At 33.3% G+C, this 13,686-nt stretch overlaps 1 protein-coding gene across 1 annotated transcript; it reads right to left on the reverse strand.

Moving 5' to 3' along the window:
- Positions 1-7,999: 7,999 nt before the first annotated feature.
- On the reverse strand, positions 8,000-12,603 carry LOC114746999 (G-type lectin S-receptor-like serine/threonine-protein kinase At1g11410). The gene is made up of 6 exons (XM_028935285.1): positions 11,274-12,603; positions 9,877-10,055; positions 9,444-9,654; positions 8,699-8,936; positions 8,457-8,607; positions 8,000-8,299 (listed from the first exon to the last, which is right to left on the reverse strand). Exons 1-6 carry the CDS (start codon positions 12,571-12,573, stop codon positions 8,000-8,002), a joined length of 2,379 nt encoding a protein of 792 aa, XP_028791118.1. The 5' UTR covers positions 12,574-12,603.
- Positions 12,604-13,686: the final 1,083 nt, after the last annotated feature.

A 13,686-nucleotide genomic window follows, 5' to 3' on the forward strand; every position in this document is an offset into this window, starting at 1 on the left:
TGCCTTTGAATCAAAGAGTATCACGGCTTGTAGAGAGGAGGAGGACGGCGAGTTGCTATGCGTGTGAACTTCACTGCTTCAGCCTTGTTAATCGACGGTGATGAGCTATTGCAACACAGAAATGATAGCTGGTGCAGAACGACGGCAATGGAGGGAGGGCTAGCTACAGAATAACAGCCTTGAGAGAGTTGAAATGAGAGAGAGAGTTTCAGAGTAGCTCACAGTTGCTGCAGGTAGAAGACGAAAATGAGAGGGAGAGAGCGAAAAATCAGAGTTCCCGTGCACGCTAGCTGTTGGCTAGCGACGGATATGACGCTGATGAGGGCAATTTTTTTAAAAAAAGAAGCCACCTTCACGTCTATTTATTTAAAAACAGAGGTGAAGTAATGTCTGTTTATATCAAACAAACATTAATTGGGATAAACAGACATGAAACCACGTCTGTTTTGTGTAAACAGATATGAACACTATATATTTCTCCTTTTTTTTTTTAGAACAGACATAAATGAGGGAGGTAAATAACACATTTTGTTGTAGTGATGGGTGGGTCAGATTAATTAGTTCTAAATTAAATGAAACTTTTTTGTCTCCAACATTCTTTGTACATTCACTGAATGTGTCGGCAGCTCAAATAAGCCTCCACAGCTACATAATAATTTATTTTCATTTGTTTGGTACATTCCTTAACTTAATGCTAATTAATGAAATCAGATTTATTAAATTCCTTTTGAGTGGGTTTTCCTGAATGAAAATATGCATGTCCAGTTAGACGTACCAAGCTGTTTCCTTCATTCGCGAACTGGTCAATCAGCATTCCAGTCATAAATAGTTATCATACCAAACTTTTGTTTTAGTTTGGAAGTATTTTTCCTTCTATTCTTTAGAAGTTTTATTTGATTTTATAAGATTTTAATTCAATTTGTTTCTTACATTTATTATTTTTTCCAAATTATTTTTCCTAGCTTATCAACCAATATTTAATTTAGTGTCTCATAGGGGCAATTTGAAAAGATCAAGTCATATTTATTATAATTAACTAATTTATAACTTTTTTAATCTGCTCAAATTAATTAAATAGCTTTTATATCAAGGAGTGAAGGAAGTATGATTTTGTTTTTCTCTTTTGCCTTTGGCATAATCTAACATCTATCTTTTCTTAGGCTAGATATAACATCTCTTCTATTTCTATGTTACTGTAGTAATTTCAGACATGCATGTTCATGGGTTTCTACCAAATTAACTTCGGTGGAAAAGACCAAAAACAAAAAAAATCGATCATGGGACACTTAATCATATGTATTTAGAAAATTAGAAATTACCCTATTTCTTGCAGAATCATGATTCTAGAAGTGCATGTTGAAGGTCATTCCCCATGTTACATGTGGTTGAAAGAGTAATACACAAACTGGTATCGTACTGTACTGATGTTCTAATATTAATGTATGGATCGACTTCTAATAATCTTTGAAGTTTCGACTAGGCTTTATCAATTTCATCAACAACCTATTATAAGCTAAAGGTACATTTAGTACCCTCATCTTATTTTTCAGGTGTATCCAATACCTCGATCTTATTTTTCTTGTGCATTTAATATCTCGATATTATTTTTTAGTTACATCTAGTACCCCAATCTTTAGGGTGCTAGATACACCAAAAATGAGATTACGGTGTTGGGTGCACTAAAAAAAAAAAATCAAAGTGTTAGATACACCATACAAAATATCAGAGTGCTGAATGTACTTGAAAAATAAGATTAGGGTATTGAATATCCTTTTATCCTGTAGAGAATCACGAAATAAATGTAAAAAGGATGACTTTTTATTTAGGATCAAGGCCTAAAAAGATCCATGAAGTATACCCTTTTTTTTTTTTCCAAAATCCATGAACTATGCCTTTGATGTCTTACTTGATAACAGGGTTTTTTTTTTTTTTTTTTTTAAATCCATTTTCATTTGTCTTCCAAAAAGAAGACAGGGCGCTCAAGTTTTACCCACTCAAACCGTAGACTTTCTTTGACATCGATCTTAACAAGTCCATTAAAATTTATAGGGTCTTTATACCAAAAAACAGGAAACAAAATTCATGGAGTCTTTCACCGCAGTTTTTAGAACATAAACAGTAAAATGACGAGCTTTTCCATTTAAGAAGCAAAATGAAGGGTTCAAAATTTTCATGCAGGAAATAGAGTTCCCCTTCACCATCATTCTCGCCACGTGTTTCTGTTTGATATCTTTGTAGCTTCCTACAGTTTTGAAAGCAAAGGATTCCATATAACTTTAACATAATCCACCATTAATAGCCACGCATACTAGTTTACTCAAGCCAGGCAATTCCAGTTTCAAATATCTGGTAATATGATCACTTCGCCCCCTACAAGATGTGTAAGAACTAGAAAAGGGATTTGAATTAATCCTAAATACAAAATCTTAATTTATTTTTGTCTTCCCAATTTATAACTTCTCTCCTAAACTCTTTCTAGTGATTTCACTTATTAAGGGGGATTTCATCTAGAGAGTAGAGAGTAGTTTTCAATACAAATAATTAAAATGGGTATCAACACACATTTTTTTTACAAATAACTAATTTAATTAATTTTTTTCTTAGCTGCAAATTAGTTATCTAACTTTCCTGCAAATTCTCAGTGATATCAGAAATTAGATTCCAAATGATTAATTTTCTAGATACTTTGTCCCTAATAATATTCAAAATTAAATGTATAATATAATAGCCCTCTGTTTTTTTTAATTAATAATATATTTGTATTCATTTTGTTCCGTTCTTAATGCTTCTTTTTTCCTTCAGCAAACAATGACATTGTCTCGTGTTGTTTTTTTTCCAATTTGAACTTGAGAGACCTAGACGAAGCAGAAAAATTGAGCTTAATCGTGTGAGAATGTCGCTGAAGTTTGAGCCATAAGCTGGGGCTGTTGTTGATTTGTATGAGATTTTGTAGTTAATTTAATTAGAGAGTTAGACTTTAGGTAAAATTTTATTGGACCCTAAATTGTATTAACATAAATTAATCCAAGGAGCACATCTTATTAGATGAGGTCTTTAATCTGCTTAAGAAATTCAAGGGAAGAAACTAATATTACAGATTTTCTCATCACCTTAGTCCAAAATCAAGTTTTTTTTTTTTTTTTTTGAGTTGCTAGACACAGGTTTGCTTCTATTGGACACATGGACAAAAACTAAACGTGAATACCTCTTTTAATAGAAACTCAAACTTTACAAGGGATTAGGCCCTTCTGTTAAAGCTAATTCCTGTTGGTAGTCCAAAATTATATGTTTTTTTTTTTTGTGTTGATAGCAAAGTGTATCATTTTATGAGAAGCAATCCTAGTTGAGATACTGTCGGATACTAAATATGATTATATAGAAGATTTGGTTACTCAAGTGGAAACTGTTCAAACTTGTGGTTCGGCTTTTGGAGTCAAGCTATTGGGCCTAAGTCAGCCCAAATAACTTCTACCAAGTTTGGGTATCACTCGGCCAGATGGATTGGGCTTCATGTGGGCTGACATTTCTGAGTCCCACTCTCCTTCTTACCCTTCGATGGACTCTGCCTTTCCCAGTTCAGCCCATCCCCAATCTTCAAACTTGCCGGTTTCCTTGAAGCAGCGAAGAAGAATGGTTAATGATGAGGCCATTCGTGAGGGGAAGATATTTAAATCTAATCGCTTATCTAACAATGGGTTAATAGCATTCTTTCTCTCTCTTTATTACTGTCGAACGATAATTTATTCATCATAAATCCTATGGCTTTGAGATAGTTTGAGGGGCCACATATAAGAAATTAGATCCTAGATTATCAATTTTCTACATACTTTTTGTATAATAATGCGTAGCCAAAACATAGCCATATTTTGTCTTGTATTAATTCTTCTTCCTCTCGAAACGACGGCGTGAGATTATGAAGTGTTTCTCTGGATGTCTGTTCTTGTTTTGCGGTTGGTTAATTTGTCATGGTGTTAAGACTTATTTAGGAGAGTTTTTGGCATTTTTAAAAAAGCAATTAAAAAAACTACTTTCATCTAAACTGACACGATTACATATTTATTTTGTATAAGTTTTTTTCACATATTTACTTTCTATATTATAAGATCATTTTAAAAAAATCTAATCTTAACATCCTCGTATATTTGTTTGTATTTTTCTTTTGGCCGTGGACTTCTCTTTGCTTCCGCTCTCCATGTTCTTAGAAGTGGCTCACTTTGTGATGTTGCTGAACTACAAACTAATCTTATTTAGGAGGGGAGGTCGTATTATTTTACTTTCTTTTAATAAAATTTGTTTGTAAAAAAAAAAAAGCTAGCTTGCGGTGTAAAGGCCCATTTTTTTTAAAATAATAATAATAATAGGGAAAAAGTTGAGAGAGAAAACATAAATTCGTTTGAGTTTATTTAGGATCTCACGACTATTGTTTCTTTCTATTTCTATGCACTTCTTATCTCAATTATTAAGATTAAAATTTTAACAATTCAAATTTTATATTTCAAAAAATAATTTCATAAAATAATAATTATTATTATTTTGAATTATCCTGACTAAAATTTAGTTATTTTATTTTATGTTATTCATTTTTTTTAAAAAAAGTTTAGTATTTTATTTATATTTCATAAATATGAAATCTGTTAAAATTTTAATCTTTTGATTAGGACGTGAAGTTGATGAAAAGGTTGGAGGAGGGGCAACTGGAGACCCCTTTCCCATTTTTTCCGTCGTGCCAGCGAGAGCAGAGTTAAGAAGCTTCAGTCGTCGCTTGCCGTCCTTCTCGGTCCGTCGCCGGTGAGCATGTCGAGGCCTCTGCATGTTGCTGCTGTATGCGGCCGAACCTGAGTTCCGTTCTGCGTTGTCAGCTTATCTTCTTCTTCCTCTGATTCGATCGACGCTTCTGCGGGTATAGGTGTGTACTGAGCTTCGGTTCTTCTTTGCAGTTCCGACCTCATCTTCTTCTTCCTCTGCCTCTTACGCCGCTGCTGTGCCGAGGTCGTTGGAGTTTTCTTTTTCTTCTTTTCTGCGGCTGCGTTCTTCATCCTTCTTCCTCCTTCCTGGCTACCGCAAGACGTTGTGTGTGTGGGTAATATCGAACCGTTCTCCTGCATTGCTGTCACGTTGATTGGATTTATCTGTATATTCAAAACCTCTCATTCTGATTGTTTGCGGCGATTCTTGCGTGAGGGGCTAAGGTAATTTTCTTTCCCTTACAGCTGCGCATCTGGAATAAGATTGAAATTTGGGGTTTTATTTGGCTTTAGTATTGGGCAAGAAAGCTTGCTTGAATGGGCATTTTGCTGAAATCATACACTGTTGCAAAAGAAGAAGACATGGGTTCTGTTTATTTATAAGTTAAATATTGTTAAAAGATTTAATTAAGGAGACTTTGTGATCTATACTAGACGTTTGAAGTTGTTTGGATGGTAATATGAGATAATATGTTGATTGTTTTATGACTTGATTTATAATGCACATAAGGTGTTTGTTAAAAAGTTTGGAAGGAAATTATAAACAAATGAGTAGTTAATTGTGAGTAGAGTTATATGGGTTAATTATAGTGTGTAAATTTATTTGATTTTCATGTTATAGCAAGCGGATTCCTTTCTTCACAACTCTAGATATTTATGGATTAAGATTCGTGAGTGGAGGTTAGTTGCATATGTTAGAAGAGAGTTGGACATATAAATTGGATTTTGTTTTGTGTCGGTAAGAAAGTATTAGTTTGAGGTAGTAAATGAAATAGCAGTAGAAGTTATGATTCTATGTTTAGATGATTGCTTAACTCATTAATTAAAATCTTGTGATGAGATATTATGAATCTCTGATAGAAAATTATAATGGAATAATAATGACTTTGTGTTGGTCATTAAGTTATGTACTGGGGGCTTAGTAGGCAAGTGAATAGCATCTCAATAATTTTCACAAATGATATTTTTACTACTTGCTATACTTTCAATTAAACTACCAAATTTCTTAAACAATGGTTCATCAAGGCAAATTTGTTTGGAATTACATCATTTTGTCATTGATATTTAAATATATAATTAATAAGAATTTTATTTAATGTTATTTGTTCTTCATTTTATCTATATTGAACACTCGTGCATGGAAATTGGAGGAAACTTCTGAGATATGATTTGTAAGCTTTCATGCCGAAGTCTTGTAAAATGTTCTTTCATGAGCTTTTATTATGTGAAGTTTTTTTTTTTTTCCCGCTGTGGTAATTTAATTCTACACATGCTTGAAAGCGTTTTTTGAGAACTGAGTACAGAACACTGGTTGCTAATATTAGTACTATTAGTCATTGACGTGCCATGATTAAAACATAGCTAGCTTGATAATCGTAGGCGCATCATTGATGCTTGATATTTGTGGGCACGTCATTTGTGCTTGTTATTTGTGGGCATTGTTCTTATGCTTGTTTTCATTGCTTCAAGTCATGCTTTAATTGGTTATATACCATGCGCTTGTCCAAGCTTATTGTTTTGTTTTGTTTAAGTCCTTTTAAATAATGAGATTTTATATTATTCGTGAATTGAACTTTTATAGATAAGTTGTTTTATTACATATTTAATTTTGTTCATTTAATAGTCTTATATATAATTTCATTTTTGCTTATGATTGTATACTTTAGAATTTGAAAATAATTGTTATGTTTTTATGTTATACAGAGGCATATATGTTTAATCTATTTCTTTCAATATTTATTTAATTTCTATAATTGGGATGTTAATCATTAGAAAATTATGGCCTTAAATAGTGTAGGTGACCTTATTGCTCCAACAGATTGGTGGGGCAATTCCTTGCTCATTTTGAACTAACATATAGTTAATGTAAGGTTAAACTTATGTACTCATCTGGTCCTAAATATAAGACCCTTATACTATTGTGTATAAAGGTCTTATATTTAGGACCGGAGGAGTATTTACTTTTGTAATTTAGGTGCTCCATATAGGTCATAGACTGGATCATCGCCTTATTTATGTGTTGGATGGTTGTTGATCTGGGGTGGAGCGCTTTTTAACTGAATTGTACTATCAAAACCTCTGCAGGAAGTTGCTAATTTTGTTCTGCATATATAATTGAGAGATTTATATATTACAGGCTTAAGGGATATGGGCTTCTTATATTTCAGGCTAGTCACTCCTAAATTTTCAAGACGTGGCGTAGCAAGTTTCATTTACTTGTGGATTTTCTATAGAAAAACAATTGAACTTACAAATTTAAGTGAACATGCAAAGCCTAGTGGTTAATTGGGTTTGAGAGGACTTAACTCCTCTAAAGTTCACGAAGTTTGAGCAAATATGAGCCATTGATAAAATGAAGTTACAAGATCATGCCATGTAATAAATGTGGTGATGCTTTGCTTTAATGAGTCCAACGCTGTAAATTGTGGTGCCAAAGGCTTCCAGTATTCCCTCCAATTTATGTGCTGCATTATATGTTGTTCTCTAAAGTTAAGAGACTAACAGCAAACACAGCTTTAGCAAAATCTTCAACACAGAAAATGATTCAGCCTGATCAAAACCTTCTAGCTGATGTTAGGATGGTTAAGATCAATTCCATAACAAGAGAGCAGTATCACATTCACACATTAGGACTCAAATTTCCTTACCACCCATTAGCACGCAACCTACTAGTGATGCCCATTTTCTTATCACCCACTAGGACTCAAAGTTCGATTCCTTAGAATATACTCTTTTTGATACTATATGTAGGAGCTAGTTAGGATATTTACTTAAAATATACAGAACACTTCTTAGTTGCCACCATCGGCATCACTGGCAAACTCGACAACCTACTGATTGCTGCCCATGACGGATAGTCGGAGATAAAGGAGGCGTATTGACATTCTAATATGATTTCCTTTTTTGGGAATCAGAAGTGTTGTGGCTAATATGTAAACATTTGTACACTACACATGTTGATACTAAATTAAGGATAATAAGTATAGGAAGACCTAGGATCATAAAATGCTTCCCTGTCATATGCCACGTCATGTTTATCTAGCACTGATTGTTGTACCAGTAATTTCGTTTACAGAAGGATCTTTAGATGTTGAAGATTCTGAAAGCTCTGCATTCGAATTGAATAGGAATGCAGGTCTTCGAGGTGAGGGGAGGGACACTTCATTGCCAAGCATGTAGATTACTTCTGACATGGAAGGCCTATAGGAGGCATTTTCTTGCACACACAACAGCCCAATATGTATACATCTTCGGGCTAAGTCAATTGGATATGCTTCACCAAGTATTGGATCCACCATGTCCAAGGATTTTTCTTCTCTCCACATCTCCCACACCTACCAAAAAAATTGCAATATCATTTCATTATTTGGGAAAAAAAAATACCCATCAAAATTTTGAAGCCAATATTTCTAGGGCTTTCAAATTAAATGAGAGGAAATGAAACAGATCAATGATTATTTGAATTTCATCCTCTTGTATCTTTAGTCTTACATGTCCAATTAAATTTACAGATGATCTTTCTTTATCGTGATCTGTGTTTCTTTTTCCACAAATAATCTCTATCAACAGAATCCCAAAACTGAAAACATCAGATTTTGTTGAATATTGTCCTTCCATTGCATATTCTGGAGACATATAGCCACTGCAATAAGAAACACAGCTATGACATGAGATTGTTATTGAACTGAGTAGGTGATTTTATTTAAAAGTATGCATAAGATTTTTGTTCTTACTATGTCCCAACAATTCGTTTTGTATTTGCTTGGATTTGATCCTCTCCAAATATTCTAGCCATTCCAAAATCTGAAATTTTGGGATTCATTGCGAGGTCCAAAAGGACATTGCTAGCTTTAAGATCTCTATGGATTATTTTCAACCTCGAATCTTGATGAAGATAGAGAATGCCTCGAGCAATTCCAATGATGATGTGAAAACGTGTATCCCAATCTAGTGATGATCTTCTATCCCTATCTGCAATGAACCTTAATAGCTTCTTAACATTGAAAATGTTGGAAACCTTATCTTGATATATCAAACACATACAAATTAAATAGGGAAAATTTCATTTTATAGGACCAAATGAGAGACTTATTTGTATGATGGGTCAAATGGAAAATCCTTAAAAATTGAGCAAAAATTGCAAAATTAGCAAGAAGACAAGCAAAATAATCAACATTGCAGCAAATTTTTTTCTCTCTAGTTCTGTTCCTTGTTTTCATCCTTGATACATGCTGAACACAAATGCTTTGAGCCGTTTCGTAGTACGACCTTAGTTTTTTTCCCAAAAAAAAAATTTCTTTATTGACAATGTTTATGATAGGTGGAAAATCATGGACAGACACCGAATATAATGAAATGATAATCTAATGAAGTAATATGCAATTTGTCTCTTCTCTAATTTATTGGGGTATGTTAATTGAAAGTGTGATATCTGAAAGCAATATTAGTCTAGAGAAAGGGAAGGAGAAGAACACGCACCAAAGAGAAAGAAGTCCAAGCTTTTGTTGGGTAGGTATTCATATATCAGCATCCTTTCTTTCTTATGAATGCAATAACCAAGCAACTTTACAAGATTCCTGTGTTGCAATCTTCCTATCACCTTAATTTCATTCTTGAACTCTTGAGTTCCTTGTCTGGAACCTTGAGACAATCTTTTCACTGCTATCTCTTGTCCATTAAATAATGAGCCCTGAAAATTAAAAGGTAGTCACAATCCAGATAAGCAATTAATCATAAAAAAAAAAAAACTCTTACAATAAATGAGCAGCAAGGCGAATTGGAAATGACAAGATGAGATGCAAAAACTGAGAACAGGTCATGATACATTAATAACTCAAATAAATTTTTTGGTGATTAGATTGTGTGTACAAGAGTGCACAGAAATATTTTCATTTTTAAATATTTAACTTACCTTGTACACAGAACCAAATCCACCTTGCCCCAATCGGTTCTCATTGGAGAATTTATTTGTTGCAACCATTATGGTTTTAATGCTGAAACATGGTAAGCTTGGTTGTGCTCTATTTTCATCATGGTACTGCTCTTCTATTGGAGAATCTATTTTCATTTGTTCTTCAGTTATTTCACCACCTAAACATGGCGAAAATGAGAGGTTGGAATAACGCTAAGAAAATTTGAATAATATTAACAGTAGAACAAAAAGATACCCAAAAACCAATGCCTTCAATATCAGATAAAAAAAATTTAGCCACGGGAAAAAAAAAACCCATTTAATTATCCGACGGCAACATACATACATACATCCATGTATTTTAATTAGTTTCGTGGGGTCAAAGAAAAAGGGGATGAGTTGCAAAAGATTAACAAATCAATGATAGGTAGATCCAAAACAAAAAAAGGAAAAAGAAATCTAAAAAAAGAGCTACAAGTATCGGTTCAAAACCATTGAAAAAAAAAAAAAAAAAAATCGCAAAAAGGAATCTCAGTTGCGTATATATAGAGAGAGAGAGAGAGAGAGAGTTATATTTGAAAATTAAACGCTTTATTTACAATTTAAACTCATGAATCTACAGTTGTTTGAATCAATATTTACAAAAGAAAAAAAATTATCAGAAGTAATTGTCAATAATTCGCTCTTTTTTTGGGTCCATCAGGCCGATATAGCTACCATTTGTAGCAACGACAAATTTTATAGGAGAATTAACAGAATAGTTATGGTGCAAAATAATACAGATTCATTTGTTATTAAGATTTATTAGTATTTTTTTTCCTTGAGCCTTGATTATAATTCTCCTATATATTATTCGTTCTGTAGCTCCTTTTCCTTTCATCATTTCCCTAAATTCACTTTAAGATGATTATTTTTATTGAAACATAACTTGTTTCTGAGAAAATAAATAAATAAAGGGCGAATTACAATCAAATTCTAAAAAAGAAAAATAATTATTAAAAAGTTCCAATAACAATCCAAGTAATCTGTAACGACAAATTTGAAAATAAAAAATATAATATTTGAGACTTATTTTGTAATTATTTTTCTTTCTTGAGTCCTTGTTATAATTCTCACATAAATGAAAGAAGTAGTCACCTGTTATTTTCCTTGTCCGAAAGCAATAAGCACACAAGGCAATTAGAAGAACAATCATAGCGAAAGTAGTTACTGGAATTCCCACCATCCCAGACTTTGGCAGCGTTCCTTTTGATTTCTTGGCATAATTTGCTGAGAAAATTAAATGGAAACAAAGTGATCTTTAAGACAAAGGAAAAAGAAATTAAAACCAGTAAAAGAAATGAAGAAGGAAAAGTCACACACACACACTATATATATAAACACAAACACATACATACCAAGTTCAACAGCATCAACACGAACATATAAATCATGGCCTTCTTCACTTAATACCGTTGTGTCCAGCAAATCTCCATGCCAAGTCAAGCACCCACTTCCGCCATTTCTCACATCTGAAGCTGCATAGCCATTACAAGTACAATTTCTCAAGCACTCTTGCTCACAATCCTCCATTCTCAAACCCTGCTGAAAATTGGCTATCGAAGTATCTGGAATCTTCACACCATCTACTTTAATGAAGCCTTCTCCATTATTCCCACACAAAGATGGTCCTTTCTTCCTCACACAACCAGCTGATTCATCGTTCATGTACCACTCATTAGGGTTACTAGGTTCAAACCCAGGTAGGCAAAAACACTTGTTGTAAGCATAGTTGAAAGAATCACACTTGCTGTTGGCTCCACAAGTTCCGTAGGTTTCACAATTGCTTGCTGGGTGTGTCCCATATAGCTTCCAATCATTTGTGTCATGATCCCATTTATGTGTTTGCATGTAGCCCGTTGAAACAACTCCGACCCGAAAGATGGCGGTAGGATCAACGGCGTGATATGTGAGTCCGGCAGAATTATCATCGTCTGTGATAGTAAGGTTTAAAGCATATGACAGTTCTCTTTTCATAGATGGCAAACCCACAAATATTTCGCCATTGAAGAACCCACCTCGCCACAATGGAACTTTTTTATGGTACAGAAAAACTTGATCTTTCCCAGATGTGTTGGACCTGAATGAGATATTTCCTGTTCCTGGATCATCTTCTGTCTTCCATGACTGCAACAACCAGTTCTGACCAGTTCTTTTGTTGAAACCCAGTTTGGCATATGGAAGAAGGGTGTCAGTGAGATGATCAAAGCTTTGCCACAACACATTTTTGGAGTCATTATTTTGAATCAGAACGAGATTACCTAAATCAGTGAGCTGAGCCATAACTGTATTACTTGGAACAGGGACAGAAACATTCGAGGACCAAATGGGCAAGTTGGTAGAGTTCTGGCGGAGGACGAGATTTCCATTATTTGGGTTGAGGAAGAGAACTCCAGAAGAGTCATTTATGGGATTATCTCTATTGGCAACCCAAACAACAGTTTGCTTTGGCAAGTTATAGTACCAGATTCCAACAAAGCGAAAGGCAGATTTGCCTGGAGAGAAGAAGCCAAGAGCAAATTTTCTTCCTTTAGAAATGACAAGCTCTCCATTATCGCTAAAGGGTTTGCCAATGGTTATGGCGTCAGAAGAAAAAGCTGCACAAAACAAGAAGCAGTAATTGAAGAATAAGATTATACATATGAAAATCAGCCTCATAGCTATCTTCGTTCTCAGAACTTCGATTACTAATGGTATACAAATTGTAGCCGATGATACTCCTTGTATAAAAGGTGAGGAGTAGTTTTCTTGTTTTTCTCCTGCATTACATGATTTTTAGATCTATATAATTGAAAAAATGGAGAGTAAAACTCATCAATACATAAAGGTCAATCACTATTTATTTTTTTAGTAAGAGAAAGTTTAGGAGAGTTGGTTTCATGTGTTGACCAGGGTTAGGACATACTTACAAGTTGAAAGAGTGTTTATAGAGATATTCACAAATTGCCTACTAACAAAGTCCTCATATAGGCAGTTGGATTTAAACTCACGATTTTGTGAGTTATGAGACAGCTCTTTACTAACTAGACTAACTCTTGACGGCACAAGTTATAAATAATGTTAATTAATTTTTTTTAAAAGACAAATTATTCATCGACATTGGAGTTTACGCATGGGAGGCCAAGTATTGATAACCATTTGAGATTTCAAATCCAATCATCAATGTGGACACCCAAGACTATGCTATTTGCTTCTTTAAGAAAAAATATATGGCATCTAATTCTTAATATATATATATATATATATATATGAGTTAGTTATAAAATTATATTTAGTCATAAATATAAGATTTTAAATAATTTTGTCTCTCATATTTAATCCTTTGGTCATAAATGTAGGAAATAGTTGATGAGTTAGTTTTGGCTTTAAATGCAAGACCTTAATCTATTTTATTTATCATATTGATCAAATTTCTTCAAATTAATTTATCTAATTTATTTACAAATTGATATATAATACAATGTTACACAGGAGTATTTGAGGGAAATCAAGTTATATTTGTCATAATCAATTAATTAATTAATTTTTTTAATGTATTTAAATTTAATAAATAGGTAGCAGGAGGTTTTAGAAACATCTACTTGCTTGTGCGAATATATATATATATATATATATATATAATAATAATAATAATAATAATAATATAAAATATCTGCTTGCATGGACAACCTCCAGAGATATCGCTGTCCGAGTCAATTACAAGTTATTGCGAGCCACTGAAACGTTTCGTGAATCATTACGAGTCAAGTCTTTAGAGGCATCATTGTCCGT

This window comes from Neltuma alba, unplaced genomic scaffold (genome assembly GCF_004799145.2).
Source record: "Neltuma alba isolate B1F8T4 unplaced genomic scaffold, ASM479914v2 tig00000857_pilon, whole genome shotgun sequence".
Classification (NCBI taxonomy): Eukaryota; Viridiplantae; Streptophyta; class Magnoliopsida; order Fabales; family Fabaceae; genus Neltuma; species Neltuma alba.

Bases quoted from the DNA above. Each gene is read 5' to 3' on its own strand.
- LOC114746999 (XM_028935285.1), bottom strand. From the start codon at position 12,573: ATGAGGCTGATTTTCATATGTATAATCTTATTCTTCAATTACTGCTTC. The intron at 9,655-9,876 runs GTAAGTTAAATA...TTTAATTTTCAG, and splicing joins GATTTGGTTCTGTGTACAAG to GGCTCATTATTTAATGGACA. The intron at 8,608-8,698 runs GTAAGAACAAAA...TTCTTATTGCAG, and splicing joins AAACGAATTGTTGGGACATA to TGGCTATATGTCTCCAGAAT.